This window comes from Balaenoptera acutorostrata, chromosome 10 (genome assembly GCF_949987535.1).
Source record: "Balaenoptera acutorostrata chromosome 10, mBalAcu1.1, whole genome shotgun sequence".
Taxonomy (NCBI): Eukaryota; Metazoa; Chordata; class Mammalia; order Artiodactyla; family Balaenopteridae; genus Balaenoptera; species Balaenoptera acutorostrata.
The window spans coordinates 37,688,655-37,713,781 of record NC_080073.1 but is presented as its reverse complement, the minus strand read 5'-3'; the positions used below and the strand labels follow the sequence as shown (position 1 = coordinate 37,713,781).

The 25,127-nt window shown below is 39.0% G+C and overlaps 1 protein-coding gene across 8 annotated transcripts in view; it reads right to left on the bottom strand.

Moving 5' to 3' along the window:
* The window catches only part of DCAF1 (DDB1 and CUL4 associated factor 1), a 92,147-nt gene that overhangs the window by 26,965 nt on the left and 40,055 nt on the right, over window positions 1–25,127 (bottom strand). For all 8 annotated transcript variants that reach the window (XR_009009624.1, XR_009009625.1, XM_007168649.2 and 5 more), the window contains 12 exons: window positions 18,556–18,693; window positions 17,033–17,545; window positions 16,620–16,721; window positions 12,830–12,988; window positions 11,310–11,489; window positions 10,615–10,824; window positions 9,267–9,436; window positions 6,377–6,501; window positions 4,190–5,453; window positions 3,407–3,605; window positions 2,388–2,470; window positions 1,754–1,838 (listed from right to left, as the gene is read on the bottom strand). Coding sequence is in view for 6 of the 8 variants with exons in the window: in XM_007168649.2 (XP_007168711.2) it covers window positions 1,754–1,838; window positions 2,388–2,470; window positions 3,407–3,605; window positions 4,190–5,453; window positions 6,377–6,501; window positions 9,267–9,436; window positions 10,615–10,824; window positions 11,310–11,489; window positions 12,830–12,988; window positions 16,620–16,721; window positions 17,033–17,545; window positions 18,556–18,693 (3,228 nt within the window). In the remaining 2 variants the exon portion in view is untranslated. The remainder of the gene's footprint in view (window positions 1–1,753; window positions 1,839–2,387; window positions 2,471–3,406; window positions 3,606–4,189; window positions 5,454–6,376; window positions 6,502–9,266; window positions 9,437–10,614; window positions 10,825–11,309; window positions 11,490–12,829; window positions 12,989–16,619; window positions 16,722–17,032; window positions 17,546–18,555; window positions 18,694–25,127) is intronic.

The window sequence follows — 25,127 nt, the reverse complement described above, 5'->3', positions numbered from 1 at the left end:
AATGTCTGCAACTTACTTTCTATGATTCAGAAAAACACACATATTTACACAGAAAGAAACTATGGCAAAATACTAAACTGATGAATCTAGGTGGTAGTTATGTGTACTACTATTTCAACTCTTCTATATATTTTAACATTTTCAAATTAAGTTTGGGAGAAACCCTCCCTTCACCACTCCATATCCCCCACCTCAAGCTACTACCCCCCTTCTCTTTATTTTTCAGCAAAATACTTCAAAAGACTTGTCTATACTCAGTGTCTCCACTTCTCTCCTGTTCTCTCGTGAACCCACTCTAATCAGATTTTTCATCCCAGTGCACAGAACTAGCTCCTGACATGGTTAACAATGACCTCCACATGGTTAGTCAAAGGTCACTTCTCAATTCTCATTCTTTTTTTTTTTTTGGCCACGCCATACAGCTTGCAGAATCTTAGTTCCCCGACCAGTGATCGAACCCCAGCCCTCAGCAGTGAAAGCCCAGAGTCCTAACCAATGAACCGCCAGGGAATTCCCTCAATTCTCATCTTATGCAACCTATCAGCAGTTTCTGACCCAGGAGATCAATCCTTCCTCAAAAGAGTCTTCCCTTGCCTTTTAGAGCACATCTTTTTCCTAAGGTCTCCTGCTACCTAACTGGCCACACTCTTTGTTCTCCTTCCCAAGTTCCTTCTCACACGGGCAACTTCTAAATACTAGCACATGCCAGGACTCTGTCCTCACACTTCTCTTCTCTAGCCTCCTGAATGATCTCATCCAAGTTCACGGTTCATACTGTCGACAAGTGAACAACTCCCATATTTATATCTCCCACCCCAGACTTTTCTCCTGAACCCCCAATTTGTATATTCAACTGCCCATTCCCTATTTGAGTGTCTAAGAGAATCACAAACTCCATGTATCCAAAATCCCAGGGCCCAGCTGCATCACTTCTCATTGCCTCCACCACACCCACCTAGGCACAGCCCCACTGCAGCTCTTACATATTAGCTGGCACAACACCCTCCTAACTGGAAAGCCTCCTCTTGCTTTCTCACAGAAACCAGACTCACACTTTAGGAACTTTACATCCAGTCATGTGCTTTCTTGCTCACCCTCCAGTGTCTGCATCTCACTCAGAGGAAAAGCCAAAGGTCTTAAACAACACATTGCAAGAGGCTACATGCTATGCCCCACCACTGACCTCAGCTCTTACCCCACCTTCTTCCTCCCACCTCCCAAGTAAGGGCTTTCCCCTTGCCATTCCCCATCTTAGATCACTTTTCCCCAGATATCTGCACGATGCCCACACTTCCTTCAAGACGCTGCTTAAACATTACCCAATCAGTGACACTGATTTCCTAGATAAAAAGGAAGTCCCCCACACCACAACCAAGCACTTCCTACCTCTTACCCTGCTTTCTTTTCCTTGGCAGCACTTACCACCTGACATACTATATATTTGCTTCTTTATTCATTGTCTCCCCAGTGAGGCTCCATAAAGGCAGGGACTTTATTTCATCTAAAACTTAGTGTTTGAAAATATCTGCTCTGCTAATGAAATAGTTCTCAAATTGTCAGATTAAGTTCTTTTCACATTTTTCCCATATAGCTCAGAATTACTTCATTACACTTCCAGATTCTATCTGGAAAGAATATCACTGAGTAATTTCTCGTCACCCACAGGACTTGAAGTCCTCACACTCAGTCCAGAAAATTTCAGTATAAACAAATAGACAAATCACTTGAAAGAAGTGGATTCTCAAGTACTTACATGGGCAATGTCTCCTTTTGTGCCTATGACCCGATCCTGAGAGTGCTTACTGAACTCAACATAGTGATCTTCTGTGAAGGAATGCCTATGAACAAACAACAGAAGTACTGATGTAACTGACCTTTGGGACATAATTATTCAACTGACTGAAAATAACGTGATCCTCAGCCTCTTGCCTGACTATACTCACCTAAGATTCTCAGCTCCCAAAGAGGAAAAAATTGTACACATAAGATTACAACAAAAATCCCCTCCACCAGTTTGTCCAAGCAGATCCAAAACAATTAATGGCAACTACCTGGTTAAAGAAATGGCTAACAGGGTACATGTGCCTTTGAAATATGCTCCAGCAAAGACAGCAATGTACACATGTGAATGTGAGAAAATACGCAGATGTGCCATTCTGGATTAGTGAAGGGTCTGCTGTGTGATGGGAATGTATATACCTGGTAAGAAAACCCAGGAATTAAGAAAAATAAAATCTTATTAAACATGTACCACAGATGAGGAAGAGAGAAGTCAGCAATATAACTTATAGCATTCCTCTTCTTCCCAAAAGCCTTTAAGTCAAAGAATCAGATGAAGGGGATAAATTGTAAAACAGACAGACTAGGTGATAAAAGTAGATACATACTTCATATCAAATACTGATTTCATTCCCCAAAGTGCAGACAGAGGCTGGCTCCAAGTAGCAGATGTCAGCAGCAAGGACCCGTCCTAAAAGAAGATGGGAGGCCCAAGGTGGGTAATCATGTGTTTATATAAATGCCATCTTCCATTAGCATTCTAAAATATAAAATATATTGTTGGATTATAAAGAAAACAAACTTTTAGGAACCAAGAAATGGTCAGAAGCTGCTAGGACTTAAGTAACATGTACCTCCTATGTCCTAAAAAATAACTGAATTTAAGAGAATATTAAATCCTCCTAAAATATAATAGTTCCAAGGCGGGGGGTGGGGGGATGCGACACTTGGAAAGATGTCAAAGATGGTTCCTCCTTTCTTAATATTTGGCCATATTTCTCCATCTCTCTCATCTGAAATATCAGTCAACTGGAAACAGCTGTTAGACTTCCTAGCTAAGGATTCTTAAAGGCTTTTCAAAGAGAAAGCCCAATAAACGGTCAACCTCCTTTACTTTAAAATTAGGAAAATTATTCTTGTCATCTTAACAGTCTTGACTTTTAGAAACAGCAAAGGCATCAATTTCATCCACAGAATAGTGTTAATAAACTGTGAACTACCACTGGAATCATATGCTTGTTTTCCTAAAAATTCACAGTACTTTGAGATTTCCTTCCAACACAAAAAGAAAACTTTAGTGGTCATAGTTGATAATCTCTGTTTCCAAATGAAGCAAATTAAAAATCTATCTATGTTCAGGTCTTAGAACAAGGGTTGGCAAACACAGGGCCAGACAGTAAATACTTTAGGTTTATGCAGGCCATATGGTCTGTGTTGCATGCAACTACAGTACTCAACTCTGTCGTGGTAGCATAGAAGTAGCCATGACAATACATAAACGTACGAGCACAGCTGTGTTCCAATAAAACTTTATGCACAAATACAGGCAACCAGTCAGACCACAAGCCCACAGTTTACCACCTATCCTAGAAGAATGACTGAGAATAACCTAGGAAGGGACCTTTACCCTGGAAGGTTCAAGGTGTGTGATAGCTGAGTTGTGACAGTTATAGCTGGCCTCCTCCTGTCCACTAAACACATTATAGAGCTTCAATTGCCCAGTGCAGGTGCCAAGCATCAAGAACCGCTCTCGTGCTGAGAATGCACAACAGGTGAAGCCACTCTCATCCTCATTGGCTTCCCGGAACACTGAAATAGGACGGAACCTAAGCAAACAAAAGAGAATCAGAGACAAAGAACAGGCAAGGACTCAGAAAAAGAAAACTCTTGTTAGAAGGACAGAAGGAAAAACAAAGCATTTATGTTTCAAATGGGTTCTTCCAAAATATCAGTGACCTTCAGTGGTTCATCTTCATTTTAAAAGAGAGAAAATGACCTTCACTTAAAAATTTTAGCAATAACAAAAATTCCCACGTGTAAAACCTGGGATACCATGACCTTCACTTAAGATTTTTAAGGAATGAGAAGAGGAGACAACTTGGACCAGCACAAAAACAAACTTGAGAGCCTAGTTAGGGACAGATTGTTGCATGGGTTCTAGAAAACATACTAGTTATAGTAAGAACACAGTATCTTAACAATATATTGCCAATAATCACACAAGGAACCCATGGTTGACTAAAGGGGGTATAGTCACATTGCTCATGTATTCACACAGTGATAATTCCTGGTATTTCAGGCCAACAGATGGTTTTCTGGACTAATTACTTTATGCTGATATTGCCCACATACTTTGACTTAAATAGAAAAATCATTCCAATTCCCAGGAAGTGAGGTAACCTCTCCTTACCTGCTAAAGATAAGGTGCCTATCAAAGCATCCGCCATCCACCCCTCCATACTTTGGAAATGATGCCCTGCGGTTTAGCCTTGAGGTAAAATTTATTGGCGCTTGCCGCCTCTGTTTTGGCTCAGGACATTGGTGAGGAGTAAAGAGAGAGAAAGGTGGGCAGGTGGCAACTGGGTTCTTGCAGCGAGCATGTTGCTCTCTAAGATATTCTGTGATGATACTGTCCAGCGTAGGTGGGGAAGGAAGATGTCTGTCCAACTGCTTCTTTATGGCTGGGCTTTGGCTGTAGGCGCCATGGTCCGACTTCTGCCGCAACACTCTGATTTTCCTGCCATTGCAGGGTGATGGCCTCTCTCTGATAAAACTGATCCTACCAATCAAAGGGGAGTTGCCTGCATAAGACGGGCCAGGCAGAGCTAGTGAACCCTGGGAGGCCCGTGGCTGAGGATGAGCAGTGGGGGCAGAAGGGGCAGAGGCACCCACAGCAGCATGGCTGCCCAGTCGAGTTGCAATGCCATTGGCGATGCGAGGGGTACGGGGAAGAGAAACAGGAGAAGCAGCAGCAGTGACTGGGGTGAAGGCAGAAGAATGGGAGGCAGCAGTCATGGGCAGGTCAGCCTCTTTCGTCAGCACAGTTGCTGTCTCCCCAAGCCCTTTAGAAATGAGATGGTTTCGTATCAGCAGAAGCAGCTCTTTCTCAGGAAAGGAGATCCTTGACTGGGCAACAACATCTGCTTTCTGCAGTCGTGCCAGGGACACATCAGTGCCAATGAGAAGTGGCTTTCCTGACACCCGTTCAATGAGCTCAGCAGCATACTTGCAGAACTTGACATGGTCACTGCGCTTGTCCTGCAGCACAGGCTCTTTCATCAGTTGCTGGATTTGACAGCTGCTGAAAAGGGGCAGTTTGCTGATGATCTGCCGGACAGTGCTACTGCGAGACAGGCCCACCAGGGCCTTGCAGGCCAGGGCCCGGATCTGGTCTGCATCTATGATGGGCATCTTGATGGAAAGTAAGGACAGAAGCACCTTGATGCCATTGTTGGACTGGACCACATTCCACATCTTGGCCAGAGTGTGCTCACTGCTTTTGGGAGTCTGAGGCAGCTTTCTCCGAGGAGTTCCAGAGATAAATTTGCCAATACTAGAAATTCTGTTATCCGGGCCACACACACAATTGATGATAATCTGAAGTGCTGACTTCTGAATTTCAGCTTCATGAATAAAGAACTCACCCTCAGCCACTCCCAAAATAATGCTGATACCTATTGGGGAAAAAATAAACATTTTATATTATTCCTCATAAAACTAATGGCCAACTTCAACGGTTATTCCAGAGTCAGAATTTAGAGTTTTATTCATTTTGTTCCACTTAAAAGAAAACTACACTTTTTTTAAAAAAAGTATAAGCAATAGTTTGTATAAAATGCAATCAGTTCTACTACAATGCATCTTTATGACATAATACCTTGTATGCAGTTGTTAAATAGGGGAATGACGTCAGTATTATGTGGAAGTCACCCAGGGTCATGTACAAACTTTCCTGGGTAAGTAGAGCAAAAATAGTGGGAATAAATAAAAACCTTCAGCAGGAAAGGAAAAAGCCCTCAGCCTGGCTGCTATAGTGGCAGCAAGTTAAAAACAAGTGGCTATGCCTTGGGCTTTCTCCCCAGAGTGGTACACCCCAGGGCCCACAGCCAGTCACACAACTTGCCATGCTCACCTTAGCAGCAGCCCTCATCAGCCCTGCTCTTAATAAAGGGTATTTTCAAACAAAGTGTATTTTCCTTTTGTTTTTGTGTGTAATAGCTTCTATCCATTCTGCACTGCTTGCCAATTACTAATTTTGTTAGGGCTCAGATTACAAAGTTGCTTAAGTTTTTTATTGTCTGCCCCAATCTGTTTTTCTCATAAATTCTATTTTTAGCACAACACTCTGCAGAGTACAAGGTTTTCAGGAATGCACATGTACAATTATAGAGGAAATGCCTATACCATCCAGAAAACCTGAATTCACTACCATGACTCCCTTATATGAAACTAATGGCATGACTTATAAGACTTACAAGGTACCCTCCTCTACTACCTTCTGTTCTAATACTGTAAAATTAGGTCAGGTAAGTAACAACCAGAATGGCAAAGGAAAACAAAGACCACGTAATAACAAAAATGGCAAGCTACAACCTACCTACAGTGGAGACGGTGGAGCCAGCCTCATCCAGCACATCCACTGATTCTGCCAACTGGAGCTGAATTTTTGGCACAACAGTGAGAATAGCCAAGACATCCAAAGCAAAGCGCACGGTGTCATTCCTGGACAGGAAGAAGAATTAGTCAAAGGGAAACTAGGATACAGCCACAAGAAACAACAACAGCTAAAACAGAGAGACAATGGATCAGAACTACTACTGATGTAGTAGGGACTATGGCTCTGTCCCTAGCCATGGCATCAGGAGAGGGCCTGTAAGTCACCACAACTTTAATTTCAAAAAACACGGGGATGGAATTTTCACCTATCAGACTGCTAAGATTAAAAACAAGGGATAATCCCCAATGCTGATGAAGATGTACAGAGACAAATGCTCTCAAACTTTTGGTGGGAGTAGAAATAAGGATGCTCTTTTCAGAAAATAATTTGGAAATATGAAACAAAGTTCTTAAAACGTTCATAACCTTTGGCCCAGGAATTTCACCTCTAGGAATCTGTCCTAAGGAAATAATCAGAAGTATTCAATACGAACAAGTATTTATGTATTAAGATCTCCATTAACACATCATGGACAGCAAAAGAATTAAGAAAACTTACACAGACCAAAGGAATATATGTGTTAAATTATGGTACTCTCATATGATGAACTACTTTGCAGCTACTGACAATTATTTTCAAAGAACTCTAAAGGACAAATGAAAAGGCTCAAAATACAACATTAATGAAATAGAAAACTAAGATATAAAATTTTAAATCTGACAATACCAAGTATTGGCAAGAAGGTATAAAAATGAAAACTCCCATAGACTGCTGTGGGAGAAGAAAATAGTATGAGCATTTTCCAAGCAACTTGGCAACATCCACTATAGATGAAATGAAGACACACTAGAACCCAGGTTATACACATCATATCCTCAAGAGAGACTCCAAAAAGAGGTTTGTGGTACCATTCATTTAACAGGAAAAAAAGAAACAAAAGACACTAAATGTTCATCAATAGGAGAATAAACTACAGTACAGAAATACAAGAGTTCAAATAAATATCAACACATAAATCTCAAACACGTAAGGGTGGCTGTATACCTGAAACTTATATTTAAAAAGTAAATAAATAAAAATAAGGGTGAAAAAAGCAAGCTGCAAAAGACATATATAGGATAATACTTTATATAACTTTAAAACATACAAAAGTAATATATTATTGTTTACACACCCACACATATGTATAGAATAAAAAAATGAATGGAGAGAATGCACACCAAGTTCAGAAGACTGGTCACTCTCAGGAGGCAGAAAATGGAAAGGAACTGAAAAAGAAGCAAATACAGCAACATGCCAACCCTGGTTATGGAGGAGTTGTTATATTATTCTCTGTATCTATGTATTTTGAGATATTTCATTTAAAAGATGAGTTTGATTAAATACTATAATCTCAATTATGTATATTTACATACATTATGGAAAAAAGACTAAAGAAATTAACAGTGGCTAAGAATAATTTTCATTTCTAAGGTTTTATATATTCTAAGCAAAAACAAGTATTTAATTTTATTTTTAAAGTTAAGCTTTTAAAGGACATATTTATATCTTCTTATGTAATCAAATATGAATTTACCACTCAAAAAATGTATTTATAACCTTCCTCATTATCTTCTGAGTTTCCATCATCTTTAAAGCAATGTTCTCCAAGTAAATATAATAACCTACTTTAAAACAGTGGTTCTTGAAGTGTGGTTAGGGGACCCTAGGAGCCTCTGAGACTCTTTCAAAAGGTGCTGAGATATAAAAACTATTTTTATAATAACACTAAGATGTTATTTTCCTTCCTCACTCTCATTCTTTCAAGAGTGTATAGTAGAGCTTTCCAGAGGCTTGTCATGTGTGATGTCACAAAAGATTGAATATAGAAGCAGATATGAGATATTAAACCAGACATTTTAAAAACTTGCTGAAATCACCTGGTTTTATTTTGGAAACTTTTCATAAAAAATGCTAAAAAAGCAATGGGTTCAGATTACTTTTAAATAAATAAATATTTTTATATTTTCTCAGTTTTAATTTCCAATATGTTAAATATCAATAGATGTAAAAACAAAAGTTTTTTGGGGTTCTAATAATTTTTAATACAGTAAAGGGATCTTGAGACCAAAAAGTTTGAAAATGGCCACTCCAAAAGTATTCCTCTAGATTTAATTATCCTGGGATTTAGCAAACAAGCTATATGCACCCTAAATAAGCACCTCTTGTCTTTATGGCAGTGGGTGGATAGGGAAAGGAGGTCAAGAACCACTGTTTATAAATTTTGTTACTATCTTCCCTTCAGACTCCACCTTTTCCAAAATATAGTTTTAATTCTTTTTACATCATCCTCAAATAGAACCTACCCAACCTCCTGATTCCATTACCTGTTTTTCCCTGAGCCTTGTCCCACTTTGCTCTGTTTTCAACTGAATGGTGAAAATCATAACAAGAGCAAAAAATACAGTTTTATGTGAAGGTAAGATAAATATTATATATGGTTGTCAAGCAATAGAGAGAGATTTAAAGTCTAAGTACCAAAGAATACTGGACTCCAGTGTCCAGACAGGACTTCAACCCCACCTCTGCAGCTGTAGCCATGTAGCTTATGTAACTTCTGTAAGAGTACAGATAATGATCCTTGCCTATTTTGCAGTATTTATAATCACCATGACCAAGCACTCTATAAATTTAAAATGATATTATCATGCTTAATTATCATGCTTAATCTAGTTTCTCAGATTCAAGTCCAAAATTTCAATTCAATTCAACAAATGTTTGTTAAGCACACACTATGTGAAAACCAACGTTAACTTTAGCAAAAAGCAGACTCTTAACTTCATGGTCCCACCTTGCATAATAGGTCTTCCAATTACAAGCAATAGAAATAAGCTGCAACAAGAGTTGGACACAAGAAAGTTTGAGGAAGACTTCAGCTGGCTCCCAATATAGCTGCGCTGGGCCATATTCTATCAAAAACTCCATCATTTCCACAATCTGTTCATGAGTATATGAACATGCCTAAAAGGAGAGATACATATTATTTTTTTTTTTAAATTAATTTATTTATTTTTGGCTGCATTGGGTCTTTGTTGCTGCGCGAGGGCTTTCTCTAGTTGCGGTGAGTGGGGGCTACTCTTCGTTGTGGTGCGCAGGTTTCTCATTGCAGTGGCTTCTCTTGTTGCGGAGCATGGGCTCTAGGCTCGTGCGCTCAGTAGTTGTGACTTGCAGCCTCAGTAGTTGTGGCACACGGGCTTAGCTGCTCTGCGGCATGTGGGATCTTCCCAGACCAGGGCTCGAACCCGTGTCCCCTGCACTGGCAGGCAGCTTCTTAACCACTGCACCACCAGGGAAGCCCAGAGATACATATTATTAAAGAACTCAATCTGCCTGCTATCTTCTCCAGCAGAGCTCAGTGGTCAACAGATTTTAATAATAAAGCTAAGTAATAATAGCTTTCAAATCCCACACTTCTTGAGTCCACAGCCCACATGTGAAACAATGACTATATATAAATGATGTTTAATCTTTTATTTATAACTAGACTCATAATACATTTTGCCCAAAAAGGTAACAAAATGTTCAAATCACTGGTGCATATATTTCACAGCTTAAAAAGAAAAAGAAGCACCACGTAAAATAATTGGTTTCTTTTCAATCTGTGATTTTTAAAACACACAGATACTAATCTTTGTTCCAAAACATACTAAGTTCAAAAATGACAGTGAAGTGGAATTATAGATGCGCCCTTTCAGAAAAAAATTCCACACAGAAGAAGGTAGAATATCTAGTACTTTCCATAAAAGAAAGCCCTTTTACAGACATCTCAGTTCATCTTTTAGTTCTAGTATCCCAGAAATAGAAACTTACAACTGGGAGCAAAATAAGTCCTCGATATATCCATTTTCTTTTTTTTTGTTTTTTTGTGGGTTTTTTTGGCCACACCGTGTGACTTGCAGGATCTTAGTTCCCCAACCAGGGATCAAACCCAAGCCACTGCAGCGAAAATGTCAAGTCCTACCACTGGACCACCAGGGAATTTCCTACATCCATTTTCAAGTATTCTGCCTCCACACAGTGCAAGTATAATCCAACAATGTACATCCCACGTGGACTCCATTGATATGAATGTGCATTTCAGGCCCAAGATGCTACAGACAGTGCTAACAACGTTTCCTTTTTAGACGAGGTCCTCTCACCTTGTACGGGGGTTGAGGATGAACAAGAATGCCACCCTCAGTCCTCTGAAGTGACTGCTTCACTTGTTCCAATTTAATGGCCAGGTGAGCCTCAAAGTACTTGCGCAAGGCCATGCAGGTATGTTTCCCAGTTTGGCGGCTAGCAAATATTTCATCATCACTCAGAAGAGCACCCTGATCTTCCAAATTTAGAATCTCCAAAGTACTGATCTATTAAGAAAGAGGCAAAAGAATGGGGCAAAAGAGGAGGAAGAACAAAGAGGAAGAGAAAAGTAAAAGGAGAGGAGAAAGACTTCAATCAACTTTTGTGCTCATGAAGATTGACAAACATCAAAGTACATCTGTCCATACAACATGCTAAGAGTAGCCATATGAAAGCAAAACATTAAACCTATATTGAAAAATTACATAGTTTTCAGTCACGTTGAAAGACAGAGAGGCACAAAACTGTTGCTTTTTAGAAGGATCAAGCAATTCCCCCTGTAAGATTACTATATTCAAGGCAAGTTTACAATGGTATAGTCCTCTTAAGAGGAAAAGAAACTTGTAAATGAAGGAGGAAAAAAGACTTCATCCATAAAAATGATAGCAAAATTCCTCCAGTCAGAAGCTTCCTCTCTTCAATGCCACTGAAGGGCAGCCCAGACAAGCAGGACCCCTGCTCCTCACAAAGAGAAGCCACTGAAGAACCTCACCAAGTTCACCAGACGACGAAGACCATCATAGCGGTCAAAGAGTTCCAATACAGCCCGGAAGGAGAAGCAGATTGAGAAAAACATGGTAGCATGGCAGCATCCTGAAGCATGAGAACATTCCATTAACCACAGTGTGTAGTTCACCACATCAGAGAGAACGTTGTGGGGATGCATGCAAACCTGCAAAAAATAAAAATAAAACGTAATTTTTAAAAATTTGGGGGAAAGGAACCTTCACAAAAGGGAAGAAAAATTCACAGTGTAGATAGACATCTTTGCAAAATACAATAATCACTCCTGGGCAAGTCATTCTGAGTTTAAAGCTTAAGTTACAAATGAAATTTTATAACAATCTATTCCAAGCCTGAAAACAACTTAGATTTAGAGAAATATTTAAATTCCACCTAAACATACTGAGTGCTAAATTCTGCAAATATTTATATCCTTTAATGCTCACAACGCTGTTACACAGATATTAGTAGTCCCACCTAACAGATGAAGAAGTGGCTCAGAGACATAAGGGACTTCCCCAGCCTGATAAAAGTGACTGAGCCTTCTGATACTAAAGTCTACAAGTTTAATATCCATTCACTCACTGATTCGTTCACACACATTTTGTTGTCTCCTGTAAGTCAGACAATGAATTCTGAAGCATTACCCAGGTTTGTTTGATACTTTTTTATCTTAACCACAATTAATTTTGTACATACACACACAGATTAGGTTACTACTCTCAAAAGATTACATATCCTTGCATAATGCTGAATCTTAAGGAGTAAAAAAATTAAAATCAAAATATTACCCTAATAGTAAATATGCAAAGATGAATAAAGACACCACCCAAGAAGAATTTACCAACTTCACTCTACCAGAAAAGCCACACCACATAGAATATTAGAAAAATATTCCAGGCATAGATATGACAAGAGCTTCCCTAGTGGTGTCCAGGGACCCATTTCTTTTCAAATGTACAACTCACTTACACTTTTTTAAAAAATCACTAAATAAAAAGTCTTAGCTGGAAAAAACAGAAAAACCGGAGGGGGTACTTCTGGAGCCCCGAGAACAACTGGAATGATTTTACTGTCTCTACCACGAACTATTTGTTAACATACACAAAGCATCATCTGTTGTTTTTATAATAGACTCACTCAAAAATGCAAAATATAACTCCACTGAGGGACATCTGAGAAGAGCCTGAAAATAATTCTAATGCAGTAAAAATGGCAAAAACTAAAAAAAAGTTCTGTGACCCCAATCCATCTTGGGTTTTTTGTTGGTTTTTTTTCTTTCAGAGAGTCAGGAAAAAAAGGACTACAAAATTTTACATTTTGGACCTTTTCTAAAGAATTTTACATTTTTAGAATGCTCTGTAAAGATCAGACATTCATGCTCCTTGCTTCTTTCATTAAAACCTAATCCACCTATTCATTTTTTCTTATCCAAAAGTTTTCCTGTGAATGTACCAGAATATTCCCCACCTTATCCCATTCCCATACATCTGAATGGACTGGACTTACTCTTTCCATGGCATCCTGGTTGTAGGACAGGTAATACAAGCACATGGATACACCAGTTGCAGCCATAGAAGGACGAGGAATTTCCAGTAATTTCTGTACTCCACCATGCGCAACAAATTCTGTGGCAAACTTGTTATGGAGCAGGAGAGATGCTAGGTGCTAAACAAAGAGGACACACATCACCGTGGAACAATCTAGAACAAATATCTCTTCACAGAACAATCTAGAACAAATATCTCTTCACAGTTGCTAAACACAAAGACTCCTCTGAAGCAGACAACCACTCCCTCAAAACAGAAGTAAAACCAATACTGCTTAAGGGAAACAAAAAAACAAAACAAAACAAACAAAAAAACTCTAGAATTCCATAATATTCCCTCCTAATACCAAAGGTTTTCATGAAGGTGAAAAACAAGAAATGAAGAATATTGCTGTACATAATGACATATCCTACACCATTTTATTATTACATAGCCTCCCTAAAGGACTTTTGTTACCCTTCCCATTTTAATCCTTTTAACATCATCAGCTCTATGTTTTAGCTTTGGCTCAGTCACTGACTCATCATCTAATAAAATCCAAAACTCTGCTTTCTTTTAAATTGATCCTCGATATATCCCCAAAGAAAAGTCTTCAGCAAATTATCAAAATTAGTAAATTTTTAGAACTAATCAGAATGCACTTTAAATAGACCTTTATTAATGAACTATTTTATTAAGTCTCTATTAGACAGGCCTTTGTTATCAAGTTTTGTCAACTTGCTGTTCAATTCTTACTAGCCTCTCTGGGTGGACCTGATCTTCTGGGCAATTTTAAGGGCAGGGAGTGCAATGCAAGCAGCAGGCTACTCAATGACTTTGAACCCAGGCCAACGTGGATGGGGCCTCAGGAGAACTGGAGCCTCCTGTTTCTGTTGGCCTCCTGTTTCTCATGTCATGGTGTCTTCTGGGTGTGATACAGGCAGTAGGTACAGACAACACAGATTTGTAATTACATGATTTGATACCTGTATAAATTTCACCAAGGTCAATGGCAAAAACAACATGTATGTACCCTCTTCAGAAGTCCTCTTAACACACAGACTCAGACTAATCCTTATATATAATTCAAATCCCTTCCCTCTTTACTTGGCTGATACACAAACCTCTACCACATTCCCACCAAGTCTTTCCCCAAGAAACAACTAAACCATGTATGGTTCCCTCCCCAATACTTAGGCCACTGCACGTGCTTTTTCCAATAATGTCACTACCATAAAGTGGCAGTTCCACTGCCAGAATCAGTAGGTAGGGAAACAGAGAACAAACAGGCTCAATCTTTACCAAGAACCTTAATTCTACTTGGCTCAACATGGCCCATAACCTGGCTCACCTCACTCATGTGGGCAAAGATTCTATTTTCTCTCCTTGTATTAATGTACCTCCATATAAGGTTCTAGTTCTTAATTTACTATTTTAACCCATTTTGTTTCTATTGATCTATAAGATCTTACAGAAAAACCAGAACTTTTTGGCCAACCCAATACTAACTTCAACACCTGTTCCTTCTACACAACTGAGACTTCTTTTTGAACAAAACAGTACACATAACTTTCTATACTTTTTATTTCCCTATAAGAAGGATCTCTTGTCTGATTTTTCCCTGTTCATCCTTATTTCATTTTCTTTAATCCCTTATATGAGTTTGCACAGAAAACAGTTGAATAATGACACCCATTACAGTTCCTCATACAAAGACCTACAAAAATAGCAACTGCCCAAATCCCTTCTTCCACTATTTCCTTTTCAGGACAGGATGCTGCATCTGAAAGCAATAACTTTGGGTCACTGGAGACAACGCTGACCTCCAGCTTCATCCCACTGTTCAAAGCATAATCATGAGTTTACACACTTTACACACACACACACACACACACACACTGCATCCCATACATAGGAATACGTGTTACTCCAATTTATGTCTGACCCCCTCCAAACTTAAAATTTCTGGGGTCTGAAAGGCAAATTTCCTCATTTCTATTTAATTTCAATATACTCTGGAACTGTGCTATCCAATGCACTAGTCACTGGCCACATACGGCTAATTTAATTAAAATTTAGTTAAAAATTCAATGCCTCAGAGGCACTAGCTACATTTTAAGTGCTCATATATGGCTAGTAGCCACTGTTTTGAACAGCACAGACAAAGAACATTTCCATCGTCACAGAAAGTTCTATTGGACAGCGTGGCTCTGGAATATCAGGAATGAAATTGTAACTTTGAACAGCCAGTGAGAACATTATCTCTTTTTCAGAGGTCTTGTCTAGAAGCTACTATTTCTCAAGGGCAACAGACCATTCCTTCCTTTGTGCCCCATACTTTTTTCACAACATCTATAATATCTAAAAGAAATCATAGGCTTACATGCCTGTCTCTCTTAACCAAACAATAAACAGCAGAGACTTAATTTGTCTAATATTGTAAACATCACAGAATAGTACTGTGTTTAGTTACCTGTTGGGTAGAACTATAATAGCCACAAAATTATTCATTCCACTTAACCTCTCTCCCTTCAGATTACCTTAATTATCATGAAAAGGTATGGATTTGGTGGGCTAGACATACTTGCCCTCTTACATTTAGCCCCTTTGCAACCTAGAAAATCATTTACCTTTACTGAATTTGAGTATGCCTCTATTTCTTTCCTCATTTTCTGCTTTATATTTTGTTCACTCTAAATAATCTAATATCATACAATATGTATATAGTTAATAATTGAGAAGAAGTGTTGTTAGCTGACAGAATACTTAAAAGGTAGTATGACCTAAGGTACTATACGCTTAATTTCTCCTCCTATCCAGTAACAATAACTGAGGCCACTCTCAGGTCTAGATCCACTTTCTCCCTTAACATTCAATCCTCTAGGACTGACCCCTGAATTTCTGTGGAGGCACTTGGTAAGCCTTATTTCTTCTATCTAAAAAAGAAATTTTCATTTGTCACAATTGACACATCTGGCAATAGAAACACCCTGGGGACTTCCCTGGTGGCAGAGTGGTTAAGAATCTGCCTGCTGGGACTTCCCTGGTGGCGCAGTGGTTAAGAATCCGCCTGCCAATGCAGGGGACACAGGTTCGATCCCTATTCTAGGAAGATCCCACATGCCACGGAGCAACTAAGCTCGTGTGCCCCAACTACTGAGCCTGCGTGCCACAACTACTGAAGCCCATGCACCTAGAGCCCATGCTCCACAACAAGAGAAGCCACCACAAGAAGCCCACGTGCTGCAACGAAGAGTAGCCCCCACTCACCGCAACTAGAGAAAGCCCGCATGCAGCAACGAAGACCCAGTGCAGCCAAAAATTAATTAATTTAAAAAACAAAAACAAAAAGAATACACCTACCAATGCAGGGGACACGGGTTCTATTCCTGGTCCGGGAAGATCCTACATGCCACGGAGCAACTAAGCTCACGCACCACAACTACTGAGCATGCACTCTAGAGCCCGCGAGCCACAACTTCTGAAGCCTGTGCGCCTAGTGCCTGTGCTCCGCAACAAGAGAAGCCACCACAATGAGAAGCCCATGCACCGCAACGGAGAGTAGCCCCCACTCGCTGCAACTAGAGAAAGCCCGCATGCAGCAACAAAGACCAAATGCAGCCAAAAATAAATAAATAAATTAAATAAATTTATTAAAAAAAAAAACCACCACCCTGAACAATAAAATCCAGAGATGCTACATACCAAAACATATAGGCACATCCATGTCAATAAAATGCTCAGTGACCTAATATTTTTAAGAACTTTACCTTGAGTGCCTCAAATGTAAGTAGGACATCATTAGTCTGTTTCAAGTCAATATAGAACATCATCAAATCCCGTGATCCAAGTTGCATGAATATGGGAAGTAACTGAAATCAACACCAAAAACAAGTCTTAACATTTGAATTTATTTTCACATATTTCCTATTCCTTTATGAGGAGAGAAGATTAAAGAAATGAGGTGCCTCTTCCCCCCCCTTTATGAAGATAAACATACAAACACACTTTGATCGAAAAGGCCTTATCAGGAGTGACCTCCATAAGACTTTAACAGTTTGAGGCAAAGACTTTTCCGTATTAGAGTAAAAACACATCAATGTATAAAATGACACCACAAAATATCCCAGAAATAAACACAGTGGTTCCAAAATGTGAACACTACTCTTCCCAATAAGCTTACCTCCTGATATTCTCCTAAAGGGGTCAGATACTGGAGAATAAGTCGCTGCTCGATAGCAGGAGTCATAGGATAAAGGGTATAATTGGTGCCAATCACCCAGGGGGACATTTCTGACCAGCTGCTGTTAGACAGCTCAACAAACATGCGATCTGGATCAGATGATGAGAAACCCAACTTTTGCTTGGCTTTCCTAAAGCTCTCTCTGTCACCCTGTTTTGCTGACTTGTTTTTCCTCAATCCTCCTTCCTCAGGTTTAGTTGCTGAGTTCACTCTGCTACTGGTCTTGTGGCCTGAATCAAGATGAAAGGAGATCTCCATGTCTCCAGAAGCTTCCTCTTGTTCGCCATCCACTACATCTACAGCCATGTCGCCATAGTCCATATCCACAGCTTCTTCATCCAGAGGCAAAAGGGGTTCAGAGGAGAGCTTTCGTGGGCTAGGACGCTTGCTTTCTTGCCTCAAAGCTACTTCCTGAAGCTGTAGCTCCCTCAGTCTTCGAAGTACTATTGCCACCTATCAACAGATATTGGAATAAAAGGGGTTGTCTCTTCTGCATCTTAATTTAAATGATTCAAATAATTCTTACTTCCACTTAAGGATACTCATGCAATTATCTCAATGCCTGGTAATAGTAAAGATTTGATAAATATGTTGACTTGATTCCTACAGCTTGATGAAATAAATAATGGCTAAAAGTCTCATTCCCCATAAAATTTCCCAGAGAACCCAAACCAGAAGATTTGCACATAAAACACCTAATTCACAACATATCTGGCTGGATCAAGCTGGGGTGGACCATCACACCTGAAGAGGCAGACACTAGACATATTCACAATTTTTAAAAAGTGTCTTTGAAAATCAAACATGAAGGCTTCTGAAACTTTTATCTGCCATAAGTTGTATTGTTAAATATTGTCATCCACATTATACATAATTACATAATCTAATTTTCAAGTTCACCACTTATGTTTTACCTTTTCTTTTAAGTACTCATTTTTTGGGCCAATCCTAAACTGTAGTATTATGCTTAGCTTTAAAAAGAGAGAGTGATTAGGTCTGCAATTTATTTTAATCTGCATTAAAAAAAAAAAAAAGAATGGTGGATGGATATAAAGATGGGTGAATGGATGAATGGGTATGTCATGAATATAAGTTTAGTAAAATATTCACAACAATGTAAGTGGTGTGTATACAGGTGTTCACTGTAAAATTATATTTTGCTATACGTTTGAAATTTTTCATAATCCAGATGTTGGGAAGGGAAAGGGAATAGTACTATTTATCTGGTACAAAATATCATGATCCTTGACAAGATGAAAAACAGCTATTTTCTAGTAAAAAAAAAAAAAAAAAGGTCCAATCAAAAAACTCTTATGAAAATTAGTCTTGAAATACTGAAATTATAGCTATACTCTGGTACAAGATAACAAATAAGATCTACCTATTCAAGTTCAGTAGCAAGAAAGAACGAGTGAATACACTCCTATCTTATGCAAAAAAAATCATTCTAACATGGTCCTTACCAGCTGTGAATTTTCATCCCTGTAGTTGGCAGCAATGTCTTGATTTTCCATAGCACCTCCTAACAGACCAGTAGAATATGTCCTCAGTGGCTGATCAGCCCCTTGGGCCCATTTGAAAAGATTCTCAACAATTCCTTCCTATAGTAAAGGAAATGAAATAGCACAATTCAGGAAAAAAAAATTCATAACTAAAGATATAAGCAAAGACTTCAGTCTTGTAAAAAAAATTTTTTAATAAAACATTTCAAAATTGCTCATAAGTTTAAAAAATCCAAGTGAACTCAATGTACAATAGTAGGTGGTTTAGTTAAAATATCTGTGCACTGTGAAACAAAATCCTATTTATCCACTAAAACTCAAGCTAAAGATCAACAATCACATAATGTAGTCCTACTTTAGCTGTTAAGACCCAAAAGGTTCCATGACCAAGTGGGGAGCCTTAAAAATTCTATATCTCTCTTTGAAGTTCACAATGCACAATTAACATTATCATTAACAGTCCACAGAAAATGAAAATCACCTCTGTGATTTACCACCAAGTTTAAGAAACAGAAACCTCCCATGTGTCCCCCCCTCCCTATACCACCTGCCTCCTCCCTCCCCCAAAGGGTATCTGCATTAATAAATTTTAATAATTTTCTTGTAAGGCTTTTGTTAAACGTTATATGCTTTGAACTGTATAAATTGTGTGGTGCCATGTGTATTTTTCTGCAACTTGTTTCTTTTACACATTATGTTTTTTACATTCATCTATATGGTTACATGTAATTGTCACAAATAGCACTCAATATAAGACAGGCTTTACACATAACATTTAATCCTCATATCAACCCTATATGATTAGGTAAGTTCTATATTTACAGAAGAGAAAACTGTCACAATGAGGTTAAGTAACTTACCAAAAGTCACAAAACTAGTTAAGTGGCAAAGCTGGGATCTCATCCTAGGCAGTGTACCTCCAAATGCTCTTCATCTCCATATTCTGCTGCTGCTATTCTGTTGGCTTAACCATACCTATTTTTGTGCAAGCATGTCCCTAGAGTTAGACACCTAGGAACAGTACTAAGTCACAGGTGTGTTTCCTCAACTTTACTAGAGGAGGCCAAACTATTTTCCAAAATGACAATTCACATTTCCTACAGCGAATAGTTCTTTTTTCCTACATCTTTACCAACATCTGGCTACTATCAGACTTTTAATTTTTTGCACTCTGGTGGGTATAAAAAATTAACATTTCATTTAACTTGAATTTTCTCATTTACTAATGAAGTGCAGCATTTTTTTTCATGCCTTCTAACCATTCATACTTCCACTTTCTGTGAAATACTCATGTCTTTTACCAGTGTTTCATGATAAGCACAAGTTCTTAATTTTTATATAATCATACTCAGCAATATTTTCTTTTAAACGTGTGCACTTTATATCTTAAGAAACTCTTCCCTAGGGTCATGGTGTCATTCTCCTATATATTTTCAAGTTTTAAAGTATTTTTTTAAAAAATTAACACTCTGAAAACACATTTTGAGAAATTTTGTTTTAAAATACTTATTGAGGGGCTTCCCTGGTGGTGCAGTGGTTAAGAATCCGCCTGCCAATGCAGGGACACAGGTTCAATCCCTGGTCCAGGAAGATCCCACATGCTGCGGAGCAACTAAGCCCCTTGCGCCACAACTACTAAGCCTGTGCTCTAGAGCCCGTGTGCCACAACTACTGAAGCCCGTGCACCTAGAGCCTGTGCTCTGCAACAAGAGAAGCCATGACAATGAGAAGCCCGCGCACAGCAGTGAAGAGTAGCCCCCGCTCGCAGCAACTAGAGAAAGCCCACGCACAGCAGCGAACACCCAGCACAACCCCAAAAAATTAATTAATTTAAAATAATAATAATAAAATAAAATACTTATTGATATGAAAATATACGTACCATCAATATTAAGTCTATCATCCTCCCCTATTTCCAAACAGTATAAGAAACTTAAAACACTAACTTCAACTATTCCCTTCCATCTACATGTTACCCAGAATTTCTGTTTGCCCTTTTGCCCTCCAAAATTGTTTATTTTGGTCAATATTTCTAGGTTTACAGAAGTTCTCAGAAGACATTTTCTACTATTATCTGGCCTCTACTGATGCTGTGGCAAATCATGCTATGTTAATCTGCAGGAAACTTTTTTACTCTAGTTGCTTTTTATTACTATTTTTTTGAGTGGTTTTGTTTATTCATTCATTCATTCATTCATTTAGGCTGCGTTGGGTCTTCGTTGCTGCACGCAGGCTTTCTCTAGTTGCGGCAAGCTGGGGCTACTCTTCATTTTGCGGTGCACGGGCTTCTCACTGTGGTGGCTTCTCTTGTTGTGGAGCATGGGCTCTAGGCACGGGGCTTCAGTAGTCATGGCACACGGGCTCAGTAGTTGTGGCTTGCAGGCTCTAGAGCGCAGGCTCAGCAGTTGTGGCACACAGGCTCAGTTGCTCCGTGGCATGTGGGATCTTCCTGGACCAGGGCTCGAACCCATGTCCCCTGCATTAGCAGGCGGATTCTTGACCACTGCGCCACCAGGGAAGTCCCATTCTAGTTGCTTTTAAAATCTTTTTGTCTTTGGTATTCTTCATTGGGCTTCCTGAATCTGAGTGGTCATGTCTTTCATTTATTTGTAAGATCCTAGCCTCATCTCTCTGAATACTACCTTTCTATTTTCTTTTTCTTTTATATACATCTGTGTGTGTATATATATACACATACACATTTTTTTTTTTCTTTTTTGGCCGCATCGCATGCCATGCAGGATCCTAGTTCCCTGACCAGGGGTTGAACCCGCACCCCTTGCAGTGGAAGCACAGAATGTTAACCACTGGACCACCAGGGAAGTCCCTTCTATTCTCTTTTATTGAAACTCCTTTTAGATACATTTAAAAATTTCTAATTCTAGTCTTATTTCTAAGAGCTTCATTATTGATTATCCTGTCAGATATTCCAGTTTATTAATTCTATCTTTAGCTGTGTCTAAATTTCACTCTACCTCATCTATTAAGTTTTAAAATTCAATAACTGTAATTTTTATTTCCAGTAGTTCCTTTGTTCATTTTCCAAATGGCCATTTTTTTCAGTCTTAGACTTATCTTGGAGTTCTGATTCTTTCTTTTACATTCATAACTTTTAACCATTTTAACCATTTTTCAGTGTGCAATTTGGTGGGATTCAGTACATTCACAATGTTGTATAACCATCAACACTATCTATTTCCAGAATTTCATTATCCTAAACAGAAACTCTTTACCCCAACTTTCAATAATGGATAGAACAACCGAAAAGAAAATCAATAAGGAAACAGAGGAGTTGAACAACACTACAAACCAATTAGATCTAAAAGACATATAGAGAACACTCCATCCAACAAGAGCAGAATATATATTCTTCTCAAGTACACATGGAACATTTCCCAGAAGAGACTATATGTTAGGCCACAAAACAAGTCTTAATAATTCAAAAAGAACTGACCTCTTACAAATAATTTTTTCCGATCACAATGGAATGAAATGAGAAATCAACATCCCAAGAGAAAACTGGAAAATTCATATGTGGAAATCAACAGTCTTAACCAACGAAAGTGTCAAAGAAAAAATCACAGGGAAATTAGAAAATACCTTGAGATGAATGAAAACAAAAACACAGCATACCAAAATTTATGGGACACCGCAAAAGCAATGCAAAGAGGGAAATTTACAGCTGCAAGCACATAAAGTTAAAAAGAAAAAAAGGTCAAATTAATAACTAAACTGTACACTTTAAGGAACAAGAAAGAGCAAATAAAACCCAAAGATAGCAGAAGTAAAAAATAATAATAATAAAGATTAGAATGGAGATAAACAAAATAGCAAATAGAAAAATACAGAAAATTAATGAAACCAAAAGTTGTTGCTTTGAAAAGATCAACAAAATTGACAAACCTTTAGCTAAACTGATCAAGAAAAAAAAAAAAGGAGAGAAGACAAATTACTAGAATCAAAAATGAAAAGGGAGGGGGCTTCCCTGGTGGCGCAGTGGTTGGGAGTCTGCCTGCTAATGCAGGGGACACGGGTTCGAGCCCTGGTCTGGGAGGATCCCACATGCCGCGGAGCGGCTGGGCCCGTGGGCCACAGCTGCTGAGCCTGCGCGTCTGGAGCCTGTGCCCCGCAACGGGAGGGGCCGCGATGGTGAAAGGCCCGCGCACCGCGATGAAGAGCGGTCCCCGCACCGCGATGAAGAGTGGCCCCCACTTGCCGCAACTGGAGAAAGCCCTCGCACGAACCGAAGACCCAGCACAGCCAAAAATAAATAAATAAATAAATAAATAAATAAATAAAATAAAATAAAAAAAAAAATGAAAAGGGAGGACTTCCCCAGTGGTGCAGTGGTTAAGAATCCACCTGCCAACGCAGGGGACACGGGTTCAAGCCCTGGTCCAGGAAGATCCCACATGCCGCAGAGCAACTAAGCCCATGCACCACAACTACTGAGCCTGTGCTCTAGAGCTCACAAGCCATGACTACTGAGCCCATGAGCCACGACTACTTAGCCCACGTGCCCTAGAGCCCGCCCACCACAACTACATAGCCCACGTGCTGCAACTACTGAAGCCCACTGCCTAGAGTCCGTGCTCTGCAACAAGAGAAGCCACCGCAATGAGAAGCCCACGCACCACAACAAAGACCCAATGCAGCCAAAAAAATAAATAAATTTTAAAATTTTTTTTAAAAAAGAAAGGGGGACCATGACTACCAATTTTACAGGAATAAAAAGGATTATAAGGGAATTCCCCGGTGGTCCAGTGGGTAGGACTCCATACTTTCATGGCCGAGGGCCCAGGTTCAATCCCTGGTCGGGGAACTAAGATCCCACAAGCCACATGCGGCATGGCCAAAAAAAAAAAAGGGGGGGGGTGGATTACAGGAGAACACTATAAACAACTGTACACCAACAAATTGAGTAACTTAGATTAAACGGACAAATTCCTAGAAACACAATCTACCAAAATGGACTAATGAAGAAACAGAATAACTGAACAGACGTATAACCAGTAAGGAGACTGAATCAGTTGTCAAAACCCTCCCAAAACAGAAAAACCTAGGACCAGATTGCTTAACTGGTAAATTTTACCATTTAAGGAATTAATACCAAGCCTTCTCAAACTCTTCCAAAAAATTAATGAGAAGGAACACTTCCTAACTCATTCTATGAATCCAGCATCACCCTGATACCAAAGCAAGACACAAAGATAGTACAAGAAAACTACAGATATTCCTTATGAATACTGATGCAACAATTCTCAAAAAATACTTGCAAACTCAATTCAGCAGCATACTAAGAGGATTACTGTATATACCACGACCAAGTGGATTTACCCAGGTACATATGGTTCAAAATACAAAAATCAATCTATGTAACACACCACATTAATAGAATCAGTGTGAATTAATTTTTGTGAATTAGTAGAAAACCACATGACCATGTCAACTGAGGCAAAAAGAATCTGACAAAAGTAAAATCCCTTTCATTAAAAAACACTTAATAAACTAGAAATAGAAGGAAACTTCCTCAACATAATAAATGCCAGTCATGAAAAAATCACAGCTAACACTACACTCAACCGTAAAAGTCTGACAGACTTTCTCCAAAGATTAAAAACAAGACAAGGATGTCTGCTTTCACCACTTCTATTCAACATAGTACTGGCAAGAAAAAGAAATTAAAGGCATCTGTGTTGGAAAGGAAGAAATAAAATTATCTCTGTTCACAAATGACATGATCTTATACATAAAAAGCTCTAAAGTTTCCACACACACACACACACACACACACAGACACACACAGACACACACACAACAACCTGTTAGAATAAATGAATTCTGCAAAGTTGCAGAATACAAAATCAATACACAAAAATCAGTTGCATTTCTATACACTAGTAATGAAAAATCTGAAAAGGAAACATATCCAGTCATTGTTTAATTGTTGACTCCTAATCATGGAGGATTATTTGCTGGGATACTTTGTAATTTTTTTGTGAGCTCACTTTTTGTGGAAATTGTTTTTTCTGTGAAAATCCCTTGTGGCCCAGATTGTGAAAGCTTCTCCACCACAGGAGTTCCTGTATTTGCTTTTGCCAGACAACCAAAGAATATCACTGGTCCAAAACAATTTTGTTTGTTGTTAATATCTTGACTTTGGGGTTCCCAATCAAAATAGAAATTTCAAACATATACCCAAATAAGGCCCATGCCCAGAGTTTCTCAGGGGAGACTTACATGCCCATGCCCCTGCCCCTCAGAGTGGAGTCAGAGAGTGAGAAATCTATCATCTTCCCACAGCATAAAGCAGATAGTTTCCTTTTCCATTGTTTCAATGAAGGTCCTTAGGGAATCCCAGTTTTATATGGAGGTCAGGGTCCCCATTCTAATTCCTCACCCAAGATTTTGTCCCTGTCCTCAATTACCACTTTACTTTTACAGTTCCATCTTCATTTCTGGCACCTAGGAATTTCTCTAAGAGTTTATTATAGTTTACCCGAAATTTGTATTTGTGTGCAACGGGAGAGTTT